Here is a 27,801-nt window from a genome sequence, read left to right as displayed (position 1 = left end):
GAAATGCAAGAGATTTCTGTAGAATGATTTTGTATCCTATAACTTTACTGAATTCGTGTGTCCGTCCTAGCAGTTTTTTGATAGTCTTTAGGGTGGTCTTTATGGGTAGTCTATTTAGTCTTTAAGGTAGTCTTTAGGGTGTGGTAGTCTTTAGGGTTTTCTATACACAGTATCATGTCATTTGCAAATAATAAAAGTTTTATGTCTTTCTTACCAATTAGGATGCCTTTTATTTCTTTTTGTTGTCTGATTGCTATGGCTAGGACTCCTAATACTATGTTGAATAAAAGTGTTGAGAGTAGGCGTTCTTGTCTTGTTCCTGACCTCAGGGGAAAAGCTCTGTTTTTCCCAATTAAGGATCATGTTAGCGTGGGTTTTTTCATATATGATCTTTATTATGCTTAAAGGTGGATGTCTTTAGGTCTAAAATGAGTCTCTTATAGACAGCATGTTACCTCTAAACCTACTTTGTTTAGGGTTTTTTTTATCATGAATGGATGTCGTACTTTGTCAAATGCTTTTTCTGCATCCATTGAAATGATCATATGGTTCTTTTCTTATTTATGTGTTGTATCACGTTGATTGATTTGCAAATATTGAACTACCCTTGCAACCCAGGAATAAATCTTACTTGATCATGGTGAATGATTTTTTTAATTTATTGTTGGATTCAATCTGCTAGTATTTTGTTGAGGATTTTTGCATCTGTGTTCATTAGAGATATTGGTGTGTCGTTCTTTTTTTGTGGTGTCTTTTTCTGGTTTTGGTATCAGGATAATGCTGGCCTCATAGAATGCATTTGGAACTTTTCCTTCCTTTTCTGTTTTTTGGAATAGTTTGAGAAGAATAGGTTTTAATTCTTCTTTAAATGTTTGGCAGAATTCCCCTGTGAAGCCATCTGGTTCTGGACTTTGTTGTGAGTTTTTTGATTACTGATGCAACTTCTTTGCTGATAATCGTCTGTTCAAGTTTTTCTATTTCTTCCTGTTTCAGTTTTTGTAATTTATAGGTTTCTAAGAATTTATCCATTTCTTCTAGGTTGTCCAATTTGTTGGCATATAGTTTTTCATAATCTCTTAAAATTGTATTTCTGTGGTGTTGGGTTGTTATTTATCCTCTCTCATCTGTGATTTTATTTATTTGGTTCCTTTCTCTTTTTGATAAGTCTGGCTAGAGATTTATCAATTTTATTGTTTCAAAGAACCAGCTCCTGGTTTCATAGATTTGTTCTATTGTCTTTTTAGTTTCTACACCATTTATTTCTGCTCTGATCTTTATACTTTCCATCCCCCTGCTGGCTTTAGGCTTCATTTGTTCTTTTTCCAGCTCCTTTAGGTGTAAGGGAAGGTTGAGATTTTTCTTGCTTCTTTAGGTAGGCCTGTATTGCTCTAAACTTCCCTCTTAGAACTGCTTTTGTTGCATACCAAAGATTTTAAACCATTGTTTTCATTTCCATTTGTTTTTGTGTACTTTTTAATATCTTCTTTTTTTCTTTTGAAAGATTTTATTTGAGAAAGAGAGCACAACAGAGAGAGCACGAGCAGGGAGGGGGGCAGAGGGAGAGGGAGAAGCAGACTCCCAGCTGAGCAGGGGCCTAACATGGGACACGATCCCAGGACTCTGAGATAATGACCTGAGCTAAAGGCAGACCCTTAACCAGCTGAGCCACCCAGGCACCCTTTAATTTCTTTCCTTATTTCCTGATTGACCCATTCATTGTTTAGTAGCATGGTACTTAACCCCCATGTATTTGTAATCTTTACAGATTTTTTTTTTCTGGTAGTTGATTTCTAGTATCATAGCCTTGTGGTCAGAAAAAATGCATGATAAGACTTCAGTCTTTTTGAATTTGTTGAGGCTTGTTTTGTGGCCTAATATGTGATCTGTTCTGGAGAATGTTCCGTGTGCACTTGAAAAGAATGTGTAATTCTTCTGTTTTAGGATGGAATGTTCTGGATACATCTGTTAAATCCATCAATTCCAGTGTATCATTGAAAGCCATTGTTTCCTTGTTGATTTTCTGTTTAGATGATCTGTTGATGTAAGTGGGATGTTAAAGTCCCCTACTATTACTGTATTATTATCAATTAGTTCCTTTATATTTGCTATCAACTGCTTTATGTATTTGGGTGCTCGCATGTTGGGTGCATAAATATTTCCAGTTGTTATGTCTTCTTGTTGGATTGTCTATATTATTATTTTTTAGTGTCTTTCTTCATCTCTTGTTACAGTCGTTATTTTTTTACAGTCTTTGTTTTAAAGTGTAGTGTGTCCAATATAAGTATTACTACAGCTTTCTTTTAACATCCATTTGCATAAATGTTTCTCCCTCCCTTCACTTCAATCTTTAGGTCTAAAGGTGGATGTCTTTAGGTCTAAAATGAGTCTCTTGTAGGCAGCATATAGATGGGTCTGGTTTTTTATCCATTTTGTCACCCTATATCTTTTGAGTGGAGTGTTTAGTCCATTTAAATTCAAAGTAATTATTGATATGTATTTATTGCCATTTTATTACTTGTTTTCTGGTTGTTTCTGAAGATTTTCTCTGATCCTGTCTTGTCTTTCTTTCTTGGTTTGCTGGTTTTCTGTAGTGGTAATTTGGATTTCTTTCTTTTTATTCTTTGCATATTTATTAGTGGATTTTGATTTGTGGTTACCATTAGGTTTGTATATATAACATTTTCTGCATATAGCAGTCCATATTAAGTTGATGGTTGTTTAAATTTGAACTTATTCTTTAGTCCTCTCCTCACATTTTAGGTATATGGTGTCATATTTTACATCCTTTTATTTTGTGAGTTCCTTGACTGATATTTTACAACAATATTAGTTTTTACTGCTTTTGTGTTTCTTACCTTCATATTGTCACTTGGTCTTTCCTTTCCACTTAGAGCCCCCATTAATATTTCTTGCAGGGCTGGTTTAGTGGTCAAAACTCCTTTAGTTTTTGTTCATCTAAGAAACTCTTTATCTCTTCTTCTATTCTGAGTGATAGCCTTACTGGGTAGAGTATTCTTGGCTGCAGATTTTTCCCATTCAGTGCTTTGAATATCTCATGCCACTTCTTTCTGGCTCGCAACATTTCTGCTGAAAAATCCCTTGGTAGCCTTATGGGGTTTCCCTTGTATGTCCTCTCTTGTCTTGCTGCTTTTAAGTTTTTTTCTTTATCACTATGTTTTGCCATTTTAATTACGATAAGTGTTGGTGTGGATCTCCTTTTGTTGATGTTGGGGATTTTCTGTGCCTCCTGGATCTGGATATTTCCTTCCTCAGATTAGGGAACTTTTCAGTTACTATCTCTGCAAATAAATTTTCTGTCCCCTTTTCTCTCTCCTTGTGGAACTCCTATAATGCAAATGTTATTACATTTGATGGAGTCACTGCATTCCCTAAGTCTGTTCTCATTTTGCATAATTCTTTTTTCTCTTTTGTTCAGCTTGATTACTTTTCCATTACTCTGTCCTCTAGGTCATTAATTCATTCCTCTGTTTCTTCCAGCCTGCTGTTCATTGCATCAAGCATGGTTCTCATTTGATTTATTGAGCCCTTTATCTCTGCTGTGTTATTTGTTATTGCTTTGTTAAGGGTCTTACTCATGTTTTCCACTCTTTTCTCAAATCCAATAAATATCTCTATGATCATTATTTTAAATTCTTTATCAGGCATGTTACTTTTATCTGTTTCACTTAGATCTCTGTCCATGGCCTTTTCCTGTACTGTCATTTGGGACAGATTCCTCTGTCTTCTCATTTTGTCTAAGTCTCTGTGCCTTAGCAAAGTCAGCTACATCTTCTGTCCTTGAGGGTGATGGCCTTATGAAGCAGAGGTCCTGTAGTGCCCTGCAGTGTGGTGTCCCCTGTTACCCAGGTCCTGCCACTTCAGGGGGTATCTCTGATGTGTGCGGCATGTGGTCTGTTGTGTCCTGGCCACGTTATCCTTCAGGCCGGTCATCTGCAGGGGCTTTCTTTGCCTCATGTGGGCAGTGTTTGGTGTCTGGCCCGAATGTGGTGCATTTTAACAAGTTGTGCTCTGTTCTGCTTGTGAAATGAGACCTCTCACCAGTGCTGCTGGAACCGAGCCCCTGCCAAACTCCCAGTTCAGGAGATGTGCTGTGGGCAGGGGTTTGGGCCGGTCTTCTGGGGGAGGGGGCCCGCCTCATTGGGTTTGAGGAAAGCATGACTGGGATGGGCTGTTCCAGCAGCGTAAGCCGGTTAGTGTCAGTGCTGGGCTAGTTCCCGGGGGTGGTGGTTCTGTGTTTATGCTAAGGAGCGGGGGAGGGAAATGGCTCTGCCAGTTTCTTTGTTGTTCCCGAAGGGGTCTCTCTGTGAGCTCCCCCTCTGGAACAGGTCTGAGATGAACAACTGACCTCTACACTGTGTGCCCCAAGCACTCTTCAAATCATTGTTTCCATGTTGTATGTCCTTGGATTGTCTGCCCTGCTTTCTCTCCAAGAGCAACCCCAGTGACTCAGGGCTCTATCTGAACCAAACCCACTGACCTTCAGAACTCCAGACTTTAAGCCCCACTGGTTGCGAGAACTCAGGAAATTCAGCCTATCTCACTTTCTAAGCCAGTTGCTATGGGGATTTATTTTCTTCATGGCTCCCACGTGTGTTAGTCTGTCTCTTGCCCTTCTTTGCAACAGCAGCTCCTGGAGTCATTTCTCTCCCAAACCACACATCCACATTTCCTACCTTCTTCCATGTGGCCCTTCTCTGCCTTTAGTTGTGGAGTCTGTTCTGCCAGTCTTCAGGTCAATTTCTGAAATATTTAGGATAATTTGATAGTTATCTAGTGTGAGGTGAGCCTCGGGTCCTCCTACTTCTAGAAATGATCTAGATATTTAATGAAGTTAACTTAATTCATCATTTAACCTAATTCAGCAAAACTTTAAGGTTTTAGGTTACCAAAAAAAAAAAAAAAGGGAAAACTAAGTAGACATAAATATTTTTGAAAAGTTCATTTATAAACTTTTATCTTGTTTATATCTAATTTACTTGTCCTTAATAGCTATGTTTAGATGACCTATAAAAATGGTATTAAACATTAGACAAAGTCAGCCATTATCCTAAGCTATTAATTTTTGTTGACAGATCTTGGAAAGGACAACATGAACTTATTTGGGGGCTACTAAACTGAAGTAGAAAAGTTTTATATTTAGTGTTGGTAACTTTAAAGACATGTCTTTTTAATTGAGCCATCCACCTTAAACTAGCTTTTATATCAAATATTTTTTTCAAACCATGTGACCTTGAAAAATATTTGAGTTAGTTTCTTTCTTTTTGAGAGTTTTAGAATACACAATCCTTACATGTGCTTGCCTTCAAACCAACTAAATAGAACTCTTTTACAAATTAATTGTAGCAATACCACCCAGAAGTAGAAAATACCACAGAGCTACAACACATAAATATAGACACATGAATATAGGACAGATAGCCCTTATAGTTTTAAATTACTGCCATGAAGTAGGTACAGAATTTACTAGTTATAAAAGTTAGATCTCAGTTGTTTTTCTGGTAGATGGAATAAGGTTATCAGTCTAGATGGCCAAAGCTTTTTTAGTATTTGTGAAGACACTTAAGATTTGAATTTCTCCTTGGCAAGTCAAGTTCCAAATGACCTCTCTCTCCCTTTGTGTTTTTTCTTGACAAGAATTACCACTCTGAAGTTTGTATTTTAAAGAGATGGACTAGAAAGGATTTCTTAGAAAAGACCAGTAGAATGGTGAACATTTACGTCTTAAAGACACAGGGAAAGAATGCAAGCTTCTCCTAGAAGGACTTTTGTTCCCTTAAAGTCAGAATTTTTACACTTACAAGTCTTTTGAGATAGGGGAGGTTGGGGGATTGGCAAAAAGGTTTGGTAATCTTTGAATTGTTTTGGAACTACACCTCTGATCCTGTAGAGACTAGATTTGTGAGACAGGGACAGCTATTTTTAATTCTTCTAAGAATGTCTTCCTTCTGGGTGCCTGGCTGGCTCAGTCGGTAGGTAGAGTGTGCAGCTCTTGATCTCTGGATTGTGAGTTTGAGTCCCATGTGGGGTGTAGAGATTACTTTAAAAAAAAAAAGTCTTTCTCTCTGGGTTCATATAGCTTAGGAGAAAAGTCCTTAAAAAATTCCTATCAGGCTCTGAATATCAGTTTCCAATTTGACCAAATTCCTGATTATAAAGTTATTAAATCCTTTCAAATATTTTGCCAGGGCAAACAGTAAATAATTCTGGCAGTATTAAATAACCTCATGGATCCAAGAGGTGCCCTCAAAGAGGGCATAAGAGATATCCTCTTCAGAATATTTAGAGTCACTCCCAATGATAGCCAAAGAAAGAACCAACAACCTGCATACTCCAGACAGGCAGAGAGCGAAGCCAAGTTCTTAGGATATATGGACTGGATTTGTGATGCAGGATTTCTTTTCCTTTAGTTCCCGCGGCTCTTGGTCATGCTGCTTCGAAGAATGAAGAAGTAGACCAGCTGAAGACTGGTGGGCAGCAAAGCAAAGTTTATTAAGTGATAGTACAAAGCTCCCGAAGAGGGAGGTGGGCCTGAGAAGGTTGCTGCCAGAGTTTCTAAATCTAGGGGTTTTGATGAAAATGTTGGTGGGTTGTTTTAATCTGATTAACCCTCCATGCACCTGTCACCCAATCAGGTTTTTGTCCACACGCTCATCTACCTATCAGGTAGTTGTTCACAGGGGGAAAGGGTGGAGGGCTCCTTCCAGGGTGGTGTAAAATCCTTTTAAAGGTAGTTTTCTCTTACGGCTGGGGTGGGGGTGAGGGGTGGGCCTAGTTGCTGCTTGCCTTTCTTCCAACTATCCATTATTTGTAAAGGAAGGGACAATGTGAATTTTTATTTTCCTCTCTCAGCTGGGCTCAGGAAGTGATATTGTTACAAAAACTCTTGAAGATCCTCCCCAGGTTTGAGAAATTATTCAACTGTGGACTTTAGTTTGGCCTTTGACTAAGGAGTGAAGAGTATTGCCTATAGCCTCAACTGGTTTTCTTCTAAAAGTAACTGTTTAATAGTCTCTTTAGAGTGAAAGGCAGTTCATAAGAGGCTGAGTAGGATGAGTACTCAAAAGACAGAGGGGAACAGTAGCGGTTACGTCAGTTTTACAGTCATTTTAGGTACTTTTTCTCATTTTCATTAGCTGTTTACATGTGTCTTTTAGTGAGACTATTTTGGAATTTTGAACCTTTTGGAGGCTTCTGCTTGCCATTTAAAACAGATGTCCCATTCTGTTTAATTTGGGAACCCTTGCATTCAAGGGCATTTCTTAAATGACCTTATCTAATTGGAACATTCTCCATCATGGCCATTGCAAATTCTAGGTTCTTTTTAGTCCTTTATTTCTGTAGCTGTTCACAGCTTCCGGCACCATAGTTTTTAGACTTAAAATAAGCGGGTATGCCAGAAGGTGGCACGCTTGATTCTGTAGAATTTAAGGACCCCCAAGCTAAGCCTTTGTTTACACACACACAAAAAACAAATATGTGTACCTTAACACACCAGTAGTAAGTAAGAGTTGTTCCTGTGGACTAGCCAAGAGAAGACCATGGGCAAAACCAGCAATTTGTTGGGTGGACTAAACCAGTAGACTCCATTCAGGGAGACTATGGACTGGAAATGGGTAAAGGATTAAACCACCAAACCCTGGTAAATGGGGAGTGTGGCCTGGAACTGGGGAAGGGATGCCAATATGGAATTGCAGAACGAACCAAGGGCCAAGGACTGGCGCTCTGTTAGAGGCTCCTGTTTGTCTAGACCTGTTAACCCTGGATTAGGAAGCTAATTAGATGGGTACTTAAATGCAAAAAGAGTGGAGCTGAGACCAAGAGGGACTTACCAACGGCCCTTGGAAACAGTGAGAAAGACAGAGAACTCAAATGGGTTCTTGGGGCACCACGCCTATGTTTCTCCTTGTCCCTGAATGCTGTCAGAAGTTTGCTTTGGATCCTGATGCTGCCACCAAGTGTGTTCAGAAAAAAAATTCAGCCAAGTAAATTTGAAGATTTAATTGGGTTTCTTGAACTGTTCATGAATGGGCAGCATTCCATCTAGCAAGTAGAGGGGAGCTCCACTGAGTAAATAAGAGAAAGGCTTTTTAAAGGCAGAGAGAGGGCATTTTTAAAAAAGAAAGGAATTTCTTAGCAACATATGTGTTGTTAGGTAAGGTTGCCTGGTAAAGAGAGCAGAAGGGGGGTCTATTAATAAATTCCCTAGTATTGACCAGGAAATTCAATGTTGACTGGTTAAAGGTGACATTCGTGGGGGGACGGGGAGGGTTGGTTGAAACTGCAGTTGGGTTAGGAATTAAGTCTTGGTTTGCTGACTTGGGTCCTTAAGTAAAGGCACCATTTTGCATTTGGGGCCTGTGGTTTTCTTTTGAACAGCAGTAGTTTTGCATGTGCGTAGTACTGTGTCCTGCATTCATCATGAAGCTCCTCAAACTTTACAGACTGTATTAATTTAGCCCAGCATGGCTGCTGGTTAGGCCATGTAGGTCCATATCCAACCAGCAACATTAGGTAGGTTCCTGTCAAGGAAGATCACTGGAATCTTGGTGCTGTCATTCTTCAGATGTGCCAAGATGAAAAAGGTGGGAATCTATGCTCAAAGACTTTTTTTTAAAAAATAATTTCTTTTTACCTTTTTTTAAAGATTTTATTTATTTAGCCATTATTTCAAATATTTTTCTTTTTTTAAATTTATTTTTTTGATCTTTTTTTTAAAAAAAGATTTTATTTATCCGAGAGAGAGAAAGAGATATTATGAGCAGGGTGGGGGGTGGGTAGAGGGAGAAGCAGACTCCCCGCTGAGCAGGGAGCCTGACCTGGGGCTTGATCCCAGGACTCCAGGATCATGACCTGAGCCAAAGGCAGCCGCTTAACCAACTGAGGCACCCAGGCACCCCTCAGATAATGTTTTTTGAAGCCTGGTTTTAAATTGCTTGAAAAATACTAAGAGTATACTCGAGAAAGATTAAAATAGTATTTCTTTTATTCATTTATTTGAGAGAGAGACAGAGCATGAGGGGGAAGAACAGAGGGAGAGGGAGAAGCAGGCTCCCCGCTGAGCAGGGAACCCAGTGCGGGACTCAATCCCAGGACCTTGAGATCATGACCTGAGCCAAAACATATTCTAATTCAGACTTTTTCCATGTTAGTCTGGCTTTGGATGTATTTTTGTATGTGCTTAGTATTGACTTCACATTATAGTAGTGATACAGTCTTTTAATCTAGAGGGACTAAAACGAGATATTTTTCTAACCAAAAATAACTGTTTCCTTCTATACTTGATTTTCTTGAAATAGTAGATTTTGTGTGATGTGCTGTGATCTCTGCGTTTCAGGTACTACGCTGTGATGGTAGCCATGTTCTTCACTGTCAGTGTGGTGAACAACTATGCCCTGAATCTCAACATTGCCATGCCCCTGCATATGATATTTAGATCTGTAAGTGCTGCCGGCTTACGTGTGTATGTTGCTCTGGGACATCTAAGTGGGTCGATTGAACACTTGACAAAACTAGAAAGGTCCTATAACTAGTAGAGTCTAGCGTCTAAGAATAGGTCTCCTGGATGCATGAGCAAAGACTGGCTTTCATCTGCGCAGTAAGGCAGAGTGGACAGTTGACTTTCATCCCTCTGAGGTCTTACGTGTGATCAATAAAAGGAGCTAAAATTTCCCTGGGAGTCAGATTTTACGTTTAATTTCCCTCATCTGGTTGATTTTATATTCAGACTTGCTATGAATGTTACTTATTTCTCATCACTTTTGGTTTCTTTCATAAAATTACATTTACTTCTAGTACATAAAATTGATACTTCCCTTTTTTGATTTTTTTTTTTAAAGCAAGAGACTTTTGAGACCATTAAGTAAAGGGAAATTCTTATTTTTAAAAAATATTTATTTTAGAGCGTGCACATGCACAGGTGCAGTGAGGGACACAGGGACAAAAATCTCAAGGAGACTCCCCGCTGAGTGTGGAGCCTGATGCAGGGCTCGATCTCATGACCCTGAGATCATGACCTGGGCCAAAACCAAGAGTGGGAGGCTTAACTGACTGAGCCACCCAGGTGCTCTAAATAAAGGGAAATTCTTAAAGATTTTAATTTATTGGAGAGAGAGACAGAGCATGAGGGGGAGGAGCAGAGGGAGAGGGAGAAGCAGGCTTCCTGCTGACCAGGGAACCCGGTGCAGGACTCAATCTCAGGACCCTGAGATCATGACCTGAGCCGCCAGATGCTTAACTGACTGAGCCACCCAGGCGCCCCAATAAAGGGAAATTCTTGATGAAGGTGGGGTTTCTCCCAGAGCAGCAGTGGCTTTTTCCTTCCTCTCATGTTTGGTGGGAGATCTATATATAAATAAATAACAGAGTGCTCCCTGAAGAGCAAGAAAACTTCAAGGGGAATGTAGTTAGGATTGCAGAAGAATGCAAAATTGGTGACCATTGGAATTATAACATTTCTGTGTAGTCTGAGATTTCTGGGAGATTAAAGGTGCTATCCTCAAAGGGACTTCTCAGAGCTAATTATACTTACAAAGAAGACTTTCAAAGTACTGAGTACATAATAGACTTTCAGTAAACTCTTGCTGATTGAGCGACAGCTTTCTAGAGAAGAGAAAGATCCCTGCACGCCTTCTTTCATTAATTAAAACCGGGGGTGAGGAGAAGCCTAGCAAAAGCTCTCCTAAATCAGATGGAAAATTTAACAAAATTAAGTCTACAATATAATTTCTGCTAGCCTTAGTTTCAGTTCTGACCAATATTTAGAGAATTGATCATTTTTATTCTCATTGTTATCTTCAGAAGGTTTTATTAATTTACATCATAGATTTGTATAGTTTATACTTTTTGCCATTATAAGAACAAGTGAACCTTACTAATTATTCATTCTAACCTCCTCCTTTCTGGCTCTTTTTCCTGCTTGTCGGTGTTCTTATTTATCTTGAATTATTTTCTTTCCCTGGTGCACTAAAACTCTGTTACTGTTGTCCTTTTACAGGGTTCTCTAATTGCCAACATGATCCTAGGAATTATCATTTTGAAGAAAAGGTAAACAATATACTTTCATATTTTATGTGTAAGAAGGATATCCTGAGCCCCATCCATAAGCTGGACTCCTTTTCTCATGGTGGTGATAAGTTTGCTCTTGATCATCTAGCTTGTCTCTCTGTTCTCTCCGTGACAGTGCTGTGCATCCTGAGGCAGTGGACGGGGTAAGGGGCCCCACCTGTGGCTTTGGAGCAGCATTTCCTCTGTGTAGAACGAAGTAGCTCTTGTCACCACTGAATCTTTAGTACCATAGTAACCTCCAAAGCCAGTTGATCTAGAACTTCACTGTCCCATGTAGTCTCCACTAGCTACATGGGACTATTTACATTTAAATTTAAGTTATTTAAAGTTAAATATTTAGTTTCTCACATTTTAAGTGCTTAGTAGCCACATGTGGCTAGTGGCAACCATGTTGGAGAACCCAGATATGGAACATTATCAACTTCGCGGAAGTTCTTGGACAACACTGTTATAGGAGGTGTTAATCAGTACGATGTGATGAACTAACGATACCCGTGTTAGAAAGAAAGTTCCTAACAAAGACCCAAATGGCCAAGAAGATGGGGTGAAAACTTTCAGGACTGTTTCATGTGGCTGTCACCAGTGCCTCTCTCTGGGATATGGTTGGGAAATATCAGAAATGCCTGGGATACTTTCTCAAAGTATTTGTCTTCCACTTTCGTTCTGAGCCTTGCCCCTTACTCCCAAGGAGGAAGGGCATTGGGGAGAGTCAGCACATTCAGTCTGGAACATTCCTCAGGGGCAGTTCACCCTCACTGTTAAGATCACAGTGGTACAAGCTCACGCCAGCTCTTCTCTGTATTCAGTATCTAGCCCCAGTGTCAGAACTCTATCCCAGCTTAGAAAGTGCTGCCAATTGAGAGTGTGGGAACCTAGAGCATTTAGGTAATACGAGCAGTGTCCTAAGGAGGGCAGCTGTCCTCTCCTGCTAGGCTTCTTATCATGAACCCTTTGTCTTCTGAGGCTTATGTATTCCCCAGATGAGTATAACTGCAGTCGACTTCCTTTCCAGGTCTCCACATTAAGTGTTCATATGTAATGGGTTTGTTACATTGAAGTGACTGCTAAGCTTCTTGGTAGTGTAGACTTGACGTTGGGACAGACCTGCAGGCCTTCCAACCTTTGATTTTGCTCATAATAGGGCTACGAAAGAACATATTATACAAGGAATGTATTCTCCTGATAGTGCTCTGAAATGTCAGGGGCCTTTCTTAAACATCTCCATTTCCCTGGGGAACTTGTGTTGGGTCATCTTGAATCTATCCAAGTAAGCCCTTTTGACTCTCCTTGGTGCGTATCATCCAGAGAGCAGGAATTTCCTTAAGGTGACCATCTAATATCAGGAATTAGGAAGTTACTGTCTTCTTTTGTGTATTTTGAGCAGAGCCCCTTAGGTTCATAGTATGTTCCTCATTTTGGGATTTGAAGGCCAAGTCTGTACTTACCTGAACCTGCCCTTTGTTAATTTTTAGGCCTGAGTTACAAACCTCTCCCTGTCTGGATCTTTCCAGACTGAAGAGTTCCCTTACTTTTCTATCTGCTTCCTCAGAGCCTGTTACCTCATCCTGCCTCTGTCCACTAGCAGGTAGCTTTTGGCGCCTGATCTGCTGCTTAGCTAGTCCTGTTGGCCTTTTATGAGGTGATGTGATCAGAACTCTACAAAAAGTATTTGGCTAGAAAACCCTGGTCGGTTCATCCTGTAAATTTAATTCCTTTTCATTCTTGCCTGAGGCCTTCTGCTTTATCAGTAAGAGGCCCAAGAGGGATGTTAATGATGTTGGTTTTTTTTTAAGATTTTATTTATTTATTTGACAGAGAAAGACACAGTGAGAGAAGGAACACAAGCAGCAGGGGTGGGAGAGGGAGAAGCAGGCTTCCTGCCAACCAGGGAGCCCGATGCAGGGCTCGATCCCAGGACCCCGGGATCATGACCTGAGCCGAAGGCAGACACTTAACGACTGAGCCACCCAGGCGCCCCGATGTTGTTTTAGTTAATAGGAAATGCCACTGTTCTTACTGCTATCAGTCCTGTTAGTGTAATATTTCTTCTTTTATCCAACTGTGCTGACATTTAAAAACATTTAAGTCATTCAAAGTTGTTAAAAATATCCTCTCCCGACAACACAGTTGAATGATTTTTTTTTTTTTTTTTTTTGAGCATTGAGTCCTGCTGCTTGTCTCTGAGACTCCGTTCTTCCTCTTGTCTGGTGTGTCTCTGACACTCATGTTTGGGCCCTCGAAGACCAGAAAAGCCACAGGTGGCAGTTAAGATCTGCCCAGCTTTCACTGGGACTCAAGCAGAATGGAGTATCATATCTGGTCTATGTCTTTCTTTGTTTTTGTTTTCTGATGAAACAATCTCTCGGTCCACAAACTAATGGAAACTATTTTAAGCAACACTAGAAGAGTGTGTTCAGTCATTAGCACGCTGCTTCCTTCATGTGTGTGGTACCGTCAGCCGTATTTTGGTGATTTGTGCTCTTATGCAACACTTGACTGTGAGCATCATGTGGAAATTCGTATCTGTGCTTTTCTTAAGGTGTTCTTGTTCTTGTTCTTGCAGATACAGCATATTCAAATATACCTCCATTGCCCTGGTGTCTCTGGGGATATTTATTTGCACTTTCATGTCAGCAAAGCAGGTGGTAAGAATCGCTTCACAAATCATTTCTATTCACTGCTTGCCATGGGGGCCCCGGTGCTTTTTATTGATACAGTACGTTTACAGGCTTATGCAATAGGATTCGGGTCTCTGCTAAAGAGGAGAGTGGAGGGGAATGGGTAACACAGATCGTTACTTTCTACCCGGGCACCTTGCATGTAGTTCTGGTCTCTCTACCTGGTATTTTTCTTTCCTTCCTAGACTTCCCAGTCCAGCTCGAGTGAGAATGATGGATTCCAGGCATTTTTAAGGTGGCTACTAGGCAAGTACAATAATTACAATAAAGCTAATTGCCTCTGCAGTTCTGTTTGCTGAGTTTTCTCCCGAAGAACAGGTTTCTTGGCAAGAAGATTTGGCTAAACAGATCATGCCACAGAAGAGAGAGGCACCTGGGATCACCTATCTCTGAACTTTGGTGTTCAGAGCATGAAAAAAAGAAAATGTCCATGTTCAGGGTAGTGGGTTCTACAACGTGTCAATTTCTACCATAAACAGTTTATACAAAAATGCACATTTTTATGTGCATTGAAAACTGCACATAACTGTATAAACCACGTTCCTTGGTTGCCACTGATATAGAAAGAAAAGTGCATGTCGGTTGCCTGTCCCTCTCTCTGGGAGCGAGTGCTTCGAGTGTCCTCCTGTTCTTCACGATCTGTCTCCCGAGTAGAAGCAGTAAATTTCCAGGGGACTCATTTCTAAATTTTAGAGTCATTTTCTTCATAAGTTAGCTCTTCCATAATGAGTGTTCCCAAACCTGACTGATCATCCGAGTCTCCTAGGGAATTTTTAAAAATGAGTATCTCTCTGTGGAATTAGACAACTACTGTAGAGCTTTGGCCTCGTGTTGTCGGATACAGCGGCGAAACTCTTTCCAAGTGCAGCCGGTAGCAGCAGTAACAGATCGAGACTAAGCCGCAGAGAAATAGCAATGAAAAAACTCGATTCTCCCTGCCGCTTGGCTTCGAAACTATCCCTTCAGGTCGCTCTTCTTCACATAGAAAAATCTTTATGAGCTGTTAGAAAACACTTCATCCGATAAGAAAAATTTGCAGAGGATATGAACATACAGTTCATGGGGAAAAATTAATATCTGATTCTTAGGTTCAGCCTCAATGGTCTTGGAATCAGAGAGATGCAAATTGAAACCAAAATGTAGTACCTTTTTATTTTTGGCCTATTAAAATGGCAAGATAGTAAACGATTATTCTCATCGCTGCTGAGGGTGCATTTTTGTATAAACTGTTTATGGTAGAAATTGACACAGCCTTTCAGGAAAAATTTATGTAGTGAGTTTTAAAAATGTCTACAACTTTTGACTCCGTAATTTCATTTAGGAAAGTTTATCCTAAGGAAAATCATCAACATTTTGTTTCAAGATTTATGTACAAGGATGTACATTGATTTGAGTGGTGAAATAATTGGAAGTAATCTAATCATTCTCATAAGACAGCTAATCTGGTCCCTCCACGTGATAGAGTCATGGAGCCATGAATTCATACCTTTGAAAAAATTTTAATGACTTGACGGAAAGTCCAAGAAAAAGATCATGAAGAAAGCAAGATGTACAATTGTATGTTCATTATCCAGTTTTAGCATTAAATATATACATAAATATATATATATAGAGAGAGAGTGCAACCTATCAAGTAGTAGGTAGTGATCCTGTGGTTGATTTTTTATTTCTTTTAAAAATTTTGTCCATGTTCTACAGCTGGCTTGTAATTAGTGTAGAACGGTCGGTGTTCTTTAGGAAAACATCTGGAAATGAGCAAATCTAGTATCTTGTAACCTGATTTTTGTTTTTTTTTTTTTAGGAATCGGGGCACTGACTTTTGCACTTCTGATGTCAGCAAGGATGGGTATTTTCCAAGAGACCCTATACAAACAATTTGGGAAACACTCCAAGGAGGCTTTGTTTTATAACGTAAGCAATTTCTTAAACCTGAGGAAGATAAAAAGTACTGAGTTGTAATCTTTTATTTCAAATGAAATATGCATTTTTCTGATGTAGTCGAAGGACCAAGTATTTTTAATAGGCTACTAATGTGTATTCTGAGCCACAGTTCTCTACATGAGATGATCATGATCAGTGTGAACCTAGCATGTCTGCCAACCAGGAACAAGTCTGGGGATGAGAACCTTCACCCCCCCAATGTTCCTGGAGATGAAATCAAGTTAAAACCACTATGGAAACTTGGAACAGGAAAATAAGTTCCAAAAACAACATGCCGAGGGGGACGTTGGCAGGCAGGTGGCAGGCATTTGAGAGACAGGGGAAGGGGGTGAGCGCAGTCCCTCTGAGGAGCTCTCTTTACTCGATGGTTAGTTTCATTACCGACTTCTGTGTGCTTCCGCTGCTTTTTTGGAAACTGCTGAGCCAGAGCTACCCTCTCTAACTGTACTCTTCCTCCAACCTCTCTCCTATGGAGAGAACATCCAAAACACAGCCCGTCAAGGTTCTGGGTGGTAGAGATGCCTTCAGCTTCAGTGTTCAGGTGGAGTCGGATGAGTCAGGTGTTCCTTCACCGCCAGAAGCTGCAGACAATCCGGTTGAGATATTTAACTGGAGCTGGAGTATGTGGCTGGGAGTTTAAAAAATAAGGAACAGTCTATCTGGTTCACATCTTTCTTTGAGAATTGTACCTGGCACGGAGTGGCTGGCCCGTAACGTTAGCTGTGATCCCATACTGTGGTGCTGGTGGCTGTTGTCAAGCACGTTCACCTGTGCTGACCTGTCATTTCCTCTCCGTCCTCTTTTTATTCTTGTCTTCATTTTCCCTGACCTCGTATTGTCCTCAGACCTCTTTTTCCCAAGAGTTACCTAAACTCCCTGAAATCGACCTTTGCCTTCTTTATAATTTTTAAATCCTTCTGTTTGCCAAGCCATTTTCCAAAAGTAGCAAAATGTAGCAAATCCTATGGTCCGAATGGCTGTGAGTTCAAACCTCCCTTTTGTTGAGGGAAGGATGCTGGCTCCGTTTGTTTTGTTTTGTTTTGTTTAGTATGTGGTGATCATCTGACTCCGTTCCGTAAGGGCAAGAACTGCAGTTTGGGTCAGTAGCACGCTGGACAGTGTCACCTGGTCCGAAGCCCTGGATACATTTAACCTAACGAGTCTGAATTGTTTTTCTTGATACAGTTTTATGAGTTGTTTGACAAGCAGTAAGACATTGTAAAGCTGCTCTACACATTGTATCATGTGTCTGTATTTAAATTTACACGAAATCTTTCTTCCCATAGCATGCCCTTCCACTTCCTGGCTTCATCTTCCTGGCTTCCGATATTTATGACCATGCAGTTCTGTTCAATAAGTCTGGTGAGTAGGATGTTATTCGGTAGAACTACCTGACAGGTTCTGCGGCCACCTCTCAGTTTTGCTATTGACTTGACTGCTGCTTTTTTCACGATCTTTTCCAAATCATTGCCCTATTGGGAGCCATCCCCACTCCACCTCCTGGGGATACAGTGCTGTTCATCAGTGGCTGCAGCGGCAAAAACTTTTACAGGTGCTTCTCAGTCATTTGCAAACGATGGAAGAGAGTATCTTCAAATTTTCTATTTTGCTTTGGAATTTGTGTGTTTGCATTTGCGTGTGTGGAACATTTGATGTTTTGAGAATGCAAAAAAATAGCAATACCCCCCTGCAGAGGTGGGACCGTGAGAAACTGGGCAGCCATCCAGCTCTGTGTGTTCCTGCTCTTCCTTTGCTGCTGGCGAAGGCAGACCCGCTCGCACACCCCATCCTAGCTCCTTTGGAGTCAGGGGAAACAAGAACCACAAGGGGGCTTTTTTCCAAGATACAGAGTAGGTAGGCAGCAGGAATAAGCAAAATTAGTTCAGATGTCTACAGGGTAAGTTAGCTATTACTTTTTAAGGGGCTATTTAATCAACTAGCTATAAATTGCCAATTAACTTGAAAGGAATTACTTATGTGATTATCGACTAAAAGACATAGTGTGTAGACGGACACATGAACACACAGGAACAAAGAAACGTGTAAAATTAAGGCTTTATGTTGCTCGTATCCAAAATGGCAGGTGTGTTTTGTGGTAGGGCAGTATGTACCCTGTTAATTTGTTTGCCCTCAGAACCTGCGTTGGGACGGTGTGAATGCTTCCTATTGGAGTTTGCAGGGTTGCCTGGCCCATTTACCCACCAAAAGTGTGTAATGAAGGTAGTGCGTCAGGAAGTTTTTAAGGCTCCAAATTACTCAATCACTTCTGGCTTTTTTTTTTTGAAGATAGAATCAACACATGGCCATTTTTGACACAATGATTTTTAAGGTCTCTTGAGAATTCCCACATAACGAAGGGCTACTGACATAAACATATTACCAGATTCCTTGGGATTGATTTTGATTTAGTTACTAGTAATATTCATTGGATTCAGTGGATCTCTGAAGCCATTAAATAGTAATACTGTTCCTAGTAACATTCCTTTACTAACCAGACCTCACTGTCACTATTAGAATTTCCTAAGTTATACTGTATAATTCAACTCCCCAAACAACTGAGGAATTTTTAAAAACGGATCTCTTGAGGATTACTATGTCCTTACTCTCTTTGATCTTGAATATTTTATTTCCTCCCAAATATTTACTATGCAAGCCTCAGAACATAAGAATGTATTTAAAGGAAGAAAAGTTACAGTTCCATCGCCTTAGACGTCAGCTAATTTCGTTTTAGCAGTTTCTTTTTCCAGATACTGCTTACATATATTCTTACATAGTTGTCATCCTTGTGTAGATAAATTTTATACTTGCTTTTTCACTTGCCTTCTTTTTTATGTGAGTGTATATAATCTTCGTGATTCTTTTTTAATCAAATGTGTCCTGCCTCATTTAGTGGAAGTTCCTTTGCTTACACAGCCATTGCTCTAAGATTAACCATTGAGATTGATTCAGTTTTTCCTCCTTATAAATAGTACTCCCATCAATGGAGAATTTTCTTCTTCTTTTGAATTCATGAGGACTAATTCCTAAGAATGAATATAAATACTTGTCCCTTAATATAAGCATTATGAAATTGATTTTAAAAAAACACACACCGGTAGTTGATACTACTACCAACTGAGTGGCTGCCAATTCCACTACCACATTTCCAGATTAGGATTTTATAAGTTTTTAATTGCTGTTTTAATAGAGTATAAAATGGTAGAGCCTTGTTCAGTTTTGAATTCTTCAATTACTAGTAGGATTGAATGTATTTCCAAATGACATTTAGTTACGGGTTGTCTTTACTCATGTGTCGATTGTCAGTTAAGACCATGTCATTTTTCACCTCTCTGTGCCTCACAGTGTTTCTTTGTAAAGTGGGGTCCTAGTCAGGTGGATGGTGAAGAGTTTATTTTACAGGTTAAATAAATAATTTAAGAAACCAGTGTAATGACTCTTAAGACCGATGTAGTCTGGAATCAAGGCAAGTAAAGTGGTCTACCGTCCAAATCTACTTGCAAGGGAAGTACTGTTGCCGTGTCTATTATGTTCAGTCTCCATTAAGCTGTCAAAAATATGACTGTCTCCCCTCTTTATCTTTGCAGAATTATATCAAGTTCCAGTCATTGGTGTGACAGTGCCCATCATGTGGTTCTACCTCCTCATGAATGTCATCACTCAGTATCCTTTGCACTCCTCTGCCACATGGTCTGCTCCATGGGCTTTTGACATAGGAATGTTTATTCTTCTGATGGTGCGGTGACATGAGTTTTGTTTCTGCCTTGATCTGTTTTGTACTGCCAGAGACAGAGGTGCCTTCGTGGGGGGCCAGAGAGATGTTAGTGCTGCAGTAGGTCAGTAAGTCACTGGGCACCACAAAGGACTTGCTCTGGGTGGAGGTGTAGATATCAATGGATAACTAAGTATTAGTATATGACATGAATGCTCTGTGATTTCTACTGGAGTTTTTCAGTAACCTAGGATATGTCACAAGCTGCCACAAAATTCTGCAAGAAATTTCAAACTAACTAAAACCTAATTTTTTCAATGGTTCTTTTGAACGACCTTAAGTATGTTATAAAAATCATGAAGGCTTTGAAACCATGAAACAGGTCGAGATGGGTCTCATTTCTCTGACATCACCTAATAGATTTGCCGGCAGAGTTCCTTTTTGGACGAGTAGTGGAGCCCGGGTCCTCTAAAGTAGGTTTGCTGACCTACTGTCACTGCTTGGGAGGGGGACCCTCACCGTAAACCCTGTGAAGGATTTGGAACAAGAATAGTGGGAGTTCCGCAGGCAGTTTCAAGTTAGGATCCACAGATGGATGGTAGGACATGCATTCTGCAGGATGTTGTACTAAGGAAGAGCCTCAGAGCAGCCATAACCCACCCCCGTGTTTTCTGGTTCTTAGAATATGAACGTTTAAACTAAGAGCGAGGCCAGAATGTTCTCCCTGGTGTTCTCCCTAGTCTACTGAAAACCACCTTAACCCCACCACTCCAGGTACGTGTGCATCCGGGGCGTCTTCATTCTCACCACAGAATGTGCCTCCCTTACCGTCACCCTTGTCGTGACTCTGCGCAAGTTTGTCAGCCTCATCTTTTCCATCCTGTACTTCCAGAACCCTTTCACGCTGTGGCACTGGCTGGGTACCTTGTTTGTCTTCATTGGGACCCTAATGTACTCAGAAGTGTGGAACAGCCTAGGGACCACAAAAAGCCAGCCTCAGAAGGACAAGAAAAACTGAGGTCTGCGTGGAGCAGAGACCACTGCCCTAACGTGCCAGGGTCTGGTGAAAGTCTGGCCACCATCTCACACTCGTTAATGCTGAAGTACTGAACCAGCCTTGTACCAGAGAACCCTCAGAAGGAGGGACTTCTCAGATTTCTTAAGGCTGTACAGACCAAGGTTTGCAGACTCTAAATGGACACCCCTCAACCATGAAATAGAAACAAGAACAGTTCTCTGCTATTGAACAGCCGGTTTGTTACTTGTTTTGTCTACCAAAATATTTAGTACTGTTACTTGTTTATTGAATTCTGAGTCCCCACAGCTACTAGTGTTATATGAGTGGTCTCAGACGAGTTGATCTCTTGTTGCCATTCTGATGATTCTCTGCCACACAGTCATTACCCTCCTGTGGCCTCGTCCCTTCTTTCTGTCACCTTTCCACTCCCTCCCCCCCCCCCGCCACCCCCGCAGCACTGTCAGCCAGTCAGATGCTCCAGGCCTCATCCTTGGGACACAGCTGAGTGGCCCTGTGAATTGAGACCCCGGTGACACTGGGCCCGGAAAAGAAGCAGTTGTCCATGTGAGCAGAGCCTTGTCACCCTGGAGCAGGGCCAGTGGGTATTCTTTCCCCATCTTGCTTTTTTTTTTTTTTCCCTTATGCAAAAGTCTTTTGCTTTCTGTGCTTCGAACAGACCCTGCGGCGCATCTCTATGGCGCAGAGTTAATAAGAAAGGTTTATGTGAATCAGGAGGGAGAGACGTTTTCCCTCCGTCTTGTACATGGAGCCCTTCAGCTCAGAATGGAGATGGTGCTGCCAGGGTGGCCGGGAGCAGCTGACCCTCGGCGGCACCCAGAGAGCCCAAGCTCCCCTCTAGGCCCGGCCAGGTACGCGCAGGGCTGGTTCCCAGTGGGTGCGTTAACTCTTTGAAAGGCTTCTTAACCAGAGAGATCCCGCTCTGCCTGTCAGTCTGATAGAGTCATGGGCAGTCAGGCTAAGGAGTAGACTAGTATATGGTGGGAGTGGTGGATAAATCAGGTCCAGTCACAACGAAAATGAAGGTGGATTTTTTCTTTCCTATGAGGTATCTTCGTGTTCTTGGTGGGTATTTACAGATGGTTGGGAGGTAATGTGTTCTACTGTGTAGAAACATGATGCCCTTTCTGGCTAATCATTTCGGAGGTGTGGTTTTTCCTTCCTGGGATAATTTTGAGAAAAAGAGCATGAAAGTCTGTTCTTCTGTTTCCTCGTTCTTCACTCAGCCTCGGACCTTCATTAACCTCACAGAGGTACATGCACTTCCCTCTTTTGCACACAAAGCCCTTCCTTTTCCCTTTGGGCATGGACTGTGTTCTTACATTGCGATGTGGTTCTCCAGATCTCCTTGTCTCATTCTGTGGTGTGGATATTTCCTTCTCCATCTACAGCTGTTCTCTGAGGGGTCTGAAATAAGTGTCCCACAACCATTGGGTCGCTCTGGGGAAGTAACTTAAGCTGCCTCATTGTTTCTCCATGTTAGTCACTGGGTTTTCAGACTAATTTGTTGTTCTGGAGGACAACTTTCCAGTGCTAATAATTGGTCTACTCTAAAAGATGCCGAATTTGGTGTGAACCCATTCATGGAATCAAAAGGCATTTTCTTTGAAATATGTAGAGTTCCTCAGGCTATATGATGCTATAAATAGCTTGTGTTAAATATCCTCTTAAAAACAATAAAAGCTGCTTTTTTAAAAATCACTTAATAGAAGAACCTGTCCCTAGGGGCTATTGGATTGCTGTGTATCTGGAGTCTTAACAGGCTTTCATAACTTAGTGTTATCCTTTTTATGTTGATGAAAATTTTTAGTTATTGAAATGGTTGGTGTACACAGGCAGCATTTAACTGGGTCTGTTAGGTTTTAGATTCTGGTTTTAGAAAGTACATGTCCCTCTCAGTCTGAACACCTCTGCTGGTTTTATTAACAAGAGGTTATATATGGACAGATTATGGCACTTAAACAAAAAATGAACATATGTAAGAACAGAATGTCTGAAATGCCCTGTGAGTTGATTTTCTCTCTAGTGGCCAGATGTAAGAAAATATGTCTAATGGACACTAACACTTCCATTAACAACTTTTTTTGGACCATTTATTTCCATAGGATAACTGATTTTTCAATCCAGGTTGAAACTAATTTCAACTTTTATTAAAGAGGCAAATAAACCATTTTGTAGAGGACCAGACCCATGCAACTGAAGGAGAAATGTCTATTAAAGTGCTTCTCCTCTTTCTCTGGGTCAAGACTATGTAACTGTGTACCCTAGAGATAGAGTTTGTTTACAAAAGAGATTGGTGTTACTCTACCTTTAGAGCAAAGATCAAATAGCAGAGGATACTAGCCAGAAAGTATACTGTGTGTGTGTGTGTGTGTGTGTGTACATGTGTATACATACTTGTGTACCCACTTAACAGCTTGACCAGTATCATAGATAAAGTAATAGGAGAAAATGGTGGATATCTAAATTAATGTAATACCTACATCAGCCTTTACACAATTCTCTTGTCACATTATAAATGCTCTTTTTCATTTTTTTATTTTTTTTTTTCTTGATCCTTTTTATTTTCCTTTTCGTCTGAAACAATCATTAATGTACTTGGTAAGTGTCTATCATCAAGTTTTAAAGTATTTAGACACAATCTAGTTTTTCCTCCTTCTTCCTGCCCAGTTATCCAATTATGAAATGCTACAGTACCTTATTCTTGTGGGAAGATTACCTGACATTTTTAAACCATTCTAATAACATGAGGTCATTTCTTGAGCACCTTTCCTCCCTTCCGCCCTATTTTGTTTCCCTCCTAAGCCCCACGTCCAGTGTCCTCATTGCAGTCTCTGTTCCCTTGTGTACTTTTCCACTGAAAATTTGTATAGTTTTCCACACCTGTAATCTTGTATCTGTTTATGCCTCTATTCTCTGGGGCCTCTCAGATGTTTTTCTGGATTTTTACAAGGTATTTATATCTGTGTCACACGCATTTTGTTAGACATTGTTATAAGCACTGATACTTGGAGTGTGAGAAGATCTGGCCCATATGTGAATATATGTATAGATAAGTATGAACATGAGGGTAAATGTAAAAATGTTTGTATGTTTTGTTACCTAAAACAGGGTGAAAATCTTAACCACCATGTTCTTCTGTATTTGGAAAATCATGTTCTTGTTTGCTCTTTTCACCGCACCTTGAGCTCACTTTACTCACCAGTGCCAAATGCCAGGGAGAGGGGAAGTGGAAAACCTCAGGAATTATTCAAAGCCAGTGAATTAGCTGTGGGCTGGTGGATCAGTTGGCATGTCAGAGTGAAGGGGAGGAAGAAATTTTCCTGTCCAAGGTTCTTCCTGCTGGACTAGGAACTAAATTTACATGAGACAGATTAACAGGAGGAAAAAAAAAATCAGTTTTATTTTGTGCACCCGGGAGTCCCAATAAGGAAACTGAAACCTAAACAGAAGACCAAAGCAGGCACTTTAAAAATATACACTTTAGACAGTAAACCGGTCAGGAGTTGACAGGATAAAGAAAACGGATGTTTGGGAGCTTTAGTAAGGAATTCGGGCTGTGGTAGTAGATTAGTAAAAATATAACCAGGTTTGTTTCTGCAGCTTTCTTGGCTTTAAATAAAGATTATTATTATTTTTTTTTTTAGTTTTCTTAGTGCAGGCAGGGTACCTTTCACGTGGGAGACTTATTTTCTGCTTTCAGGAGGATAGAGGAGGGTCTGAGTATCCTTGTACCTGCTGTTTCCCACATAGTTTCCAATTCAAAATAATGAGTATGCCATTGTGCTACATTATGGGGCCTGCCCTTGACCCCTGCGGTTCCCTCCACCGAAATTTCCCTGGAAGTTTCACACATCAAAAGTTCCAGATTGTTCCATTTCAATGAACCAGGCTGGGTTCTGACAATACATCAGTTTAGTTAAAACTCATTTCAGGAGGTGGTGATGTGTTCTCAAAGTTAGTCCAATGGTTCAAATCGGGAATGAATAAGCCATTTCTGTGGAAACAAAAGCAATGGTTAATGATTGGATCAGATTATAAACCAGTTTCTGAGGGGAGCCAGTCGAGTGGATTTCTGGATTACTGGCAGTGGCAGTCTGATGTATTTTCATGGTTTGTAATTTGAGTTTCTGTGATCTTTTTAAGTCATCCGGATTGTGTACATGTGAGCTGTTGTCACTTCTCTGAAGTTTAAGTTGTTTATATGCAGTTTGCAGGGCTTCAGGAAAAAGCACAGTTTTTGGTTAGCAAGCCAGGTAAAAAGGATGGGGAAGAAAAACAAAAATGTTAGTTGGGGGAGTTGTAGCCAGGCACTGGAGAAAACCAGAAGAAATCAGGATCTTGTCCAGTTTATAATGAAGTGTATTAGAATATAGTATTCACAAAGGTATGTTATTGAAAGTTTTTCTCTTTATAAGCACACTCGTTTTTACCAAAGACAGCCCAGTTGAGACTAATTGGTTTGCAAAATAAGTCTAGTTTTTTAGAACTTGGTCTGATTCCTCATATAAGTGCAGCAAGAATAGCTATTGATCGTATAGGCTCTTTTTATAAGGACTCTCCAGACTGCACTTTACAGCCTCTCAAGGTTAGAAGCCAAGCCAAATACTTGCCACAGATTTCACCTGTAACACCTGTAGATTTGGATTAATTCTTTCTCAAGGTCCCCAAAGTATCCCGCGGTTCTTTTTCCTGCCAGGAAGGGACCTTCTCTCCTCACCTGGTAAGTTTGTTGGGAACCCTGTCAGCAAGATATCAGGCTATTTTTCCAGGGGGCTTTTTTGGCTCCATATAGTCAACCTTAGTTCCTTAAGCTCTCTGGTAATAGCTGAGTTTATGCAGGTCTCCCTCAAATACGACATTCCAGTCAAAGCCTTGGTAATATCACCAGGGTTTCCAGTTGTTGTGTCCCGTTACTTATTGAACTTATGCAAATGAATATATTATGAAAATATAAGAATACTGAGAGTTTTTGAATTCCTAAGGGATCAGGTAGAGAGAAGATAAATATTTTATTCACAAAGGTATATTTTATCAAATTGCTGTAAGTTACCTTGATTTCTTTAAATCTGGATAAACAACGTTTCAACAAAAGAAAGTCATAAGAATTATAATCATCCTCAATTCATTCAGTCCCATGTTATTCTTGTTTTGCTTAAATCTAATTCTTTCAGTAGTTCTGGAAATTCTTACCAAGTTCAGTTGCATGATCTTAATATTATCAGAAACTGTACTCCAATTTCTTTCCATGAGTCTCAGTGCAGACGAAACACATTTGCAGGAGGGCTTGTAAAAAGCATCTGAGTGTAACTGTCCGGAAACAAGAAGAGACTTAAAAGTGGCCGTGGTTAGAGATCCTATCAGAGTTCACAGCAATGCAGTTGACGAGGAGATTCGGTTATTTCTGTGACACACAACACTTCATACATACCAGGACATACCTGATTTCTAAGAGCTTCATACAGTTTTTAATAACATTTCTACATAAATATAATCAGAGTTCAGTATCACTCAGTTGACAGAGCTTCCCATTTAACTTAACAAGCCTAATTACTGTAGTCTTTTTATAAGGAGACCAGATATCTATGGGCCCTCTGGAATATTTCAATTAGATTGTGATGAAGAGACTTTAGAATTTGATTTTGGAAAGTTTGTCAATAAACATCAAAATGTTTGAACATTTTATTAAATAGGATCGCTGATCATTCTGAAATATTTAACCAAAGTGACAAAAGATTTTAAAGTCAAATACCGAAGGTTACATAATTGTGAGCAAAACTTGGCTCTTTTAATATTGAAGACTCAGTTTTCCTGAATGATCAAAGATCTGATGAAGACATAGAATCTTAGATTATTGGTTTGCTTTTCATAAATAATAAACTAATGTTAAAATTTAAATTTATTCTAATATTAGCCATTACTGACCATATATAAAATTCCTTTTTTACATTCCGATTTTGTTCTAAGTTTTCCCTCAACAAAAATGTCTTTGCATTCCTCATACCTTTCTCTTAGTGAAAGCATTTTCCTTGTATACAGAGTTGTTTCTTTTATTTGGGGTAGCTTTAGCCCATTTAATTTGAATTCTTAGGTGAAGTTTGTGAAGTAGGAGAACCTTGATCTCCCCTTCTCTGAGGGCTGACTGGACAGCTTCCCATAGAGAACAGCCGAAGCGACTGACGTGGTAACAACAGGGAACCCCCACCCCAGCACTGCAGACTGCACTGGGGAGGGATAGAATTGAGGGACTGAACAGATTTATCTGCCCTGAGTTGCAGATAACATTCTAGTTGCCTTTTTAAACCATAGCTTTTTAAGGAACTAGCTCTCTACCAAGCAGTAGGGGGCCTGCTGGAACACCCTCCGGTCAGAGAGGCTGCAGCACGCGCCTGTTTACACCCCTTCACCTTGATAATGCAGATTTAAATAGGATCCAGGCTCCTGGGCTGGCCTGCTATCTCTGTGAACCTGGGGCCCCAGCACACACTGGGTATACCCAGACAGCATAGACTACAGCTCCAGCTGTATCACCAAGGTGACACAGGGGCAAAGCATCTTGGGACAGTCCAGATGACTTGCCTGGGCACCCCCCCACACACACATATTGCCGGGGGACTTTCTGCCCAGGCCTCCTGTGGCTCCAGCAGTCTTACCTTATGTACCTTGCAGAAAAAGCCCCGGGCTCCCCCAGCTTGTCCCTACTTCAGCTTCAGCTGTCCTGCTGGAGTGCTCTCTGCAGAGCGCTGGGATCCCCAGTCCACACACCTGCTACAGCCAGCCCAATGGCCAGACACACAGTCTATACCAGCCAGCCTTACACAAGGCAATTTCCTCAAGTTTAGGAAGGAAGTAGCTCTTCTATTTCATAGAAATAAACACAAAATGAAGAATGTGCTCTAACCAAAAGCACAAAACTTCAGGAAAAGAACTAAATGAAATGGAGAGCAACAATCTACCTGATAGACATAAGAGTGGATGAACTCAGAACTTCAACAAAGAGAAAATATAAAAAAGAGCCAATCAGAGGGAAAGAATGCAGTAACAAATGAAAAATACACTAGAAGGAATCAACAGCAAATTAGAGGATGCAGAGGAGTGGATCAGTGATCTGGAAGACCGGCTAATGGAAAGCACCCAACCTGAAGAGCAAAAGAAATTTTTAATGCAGATAGGTTAAGAGATCTCTGGGACAACATCAAGCATATGGACATTCACAATACAGGGCTCCTAGAAAGAAGAGAGAACTTATCCAACCTGGGGGAAGGAAAGAGACATCCAGGTCCAGGGGGCACAGAGAGCCCCAAACAAGTTGAACCAAGGCGGTCCACAACAAGACACATAATTAAAATGTT

The 27,801-nt window shown here is 40.5% G+C and overlaps 1 protein-coding gene across 2 annotated transcripts in view; it reads left to right on the top strand.

Annotated features, from left to right (window-relative positions):
- The window catches only part of SLC35B4 (solute carrier family 35 member B4), a 42,740-nt gene extending 17,163 nt beyond the window's left edge, over nucleotides 1-25,577 (top strand). Inside the window, exons 3-10 of one of the 2 annotated variants that reach the window (XM_027573949.2) lie at nucleotides 9,356-9,458; nucleotides 11,015-11,064; nucleotides 13,649-13,730; nucleotides 13,949-14,009; nucleotides 15,565-15,674; nucleotides 16,991-17,066; nucleotides 19,289-19,364; nucleotides 20,188-25,577. In XM_027573949.2, the coding sequence (XP_027429750.1) occupies nucleotides 9,356-9,458; nucleotides 11,015-11,064; nucleotides 13,649-13,730; nucleotides 13,949-14,009; nucleotides 15,565-15,674; nucleotides 16,991-17,066; nucleotides 19,289-19,364; nucleotides 20,188-20,431 (802 nt within the window). In that variant the 3' untranslated portion in view covers nucleotides 20,432-25,577. Of the gene's footprint in view, nucleotides 1-9,355; nucleotides 9,459-11,014; nucleotides 11,065-13,648; nucleotides 13,731-13,948; nucleotides 14,010-15,564; nucleotides 15,675-16,990; nucleotides 17,067-19,288; nucleotides 19,438-20,095; nucleotides 20,155-20,187 lie in introns of those variants that run through there. The other variant, XM_027573950.1, reaches the window with a different exon arrangement.
- Nucleotides 25,578-27,801: the final 2,224 nt, after the last annotated feature.

Source organism: Zalophus californianus, chromosome 12 (genome assembly GCF_009762305.2).
Source record: "Zalophus californianus isolate mZalCal1 chromosome 12, mZalCal1.pri.v2, whole genome shotgun sequence".
NCBI lineage: Eukaryota > Metazoa > Chordata > Mammalia > Carnivora > Otariidae > Zalophus > Zalophus californianus.
Note: the sequence above shows the minus strand (reverse complement) of the source record. Positions and strands in the feature narration are given on the sequence as shown.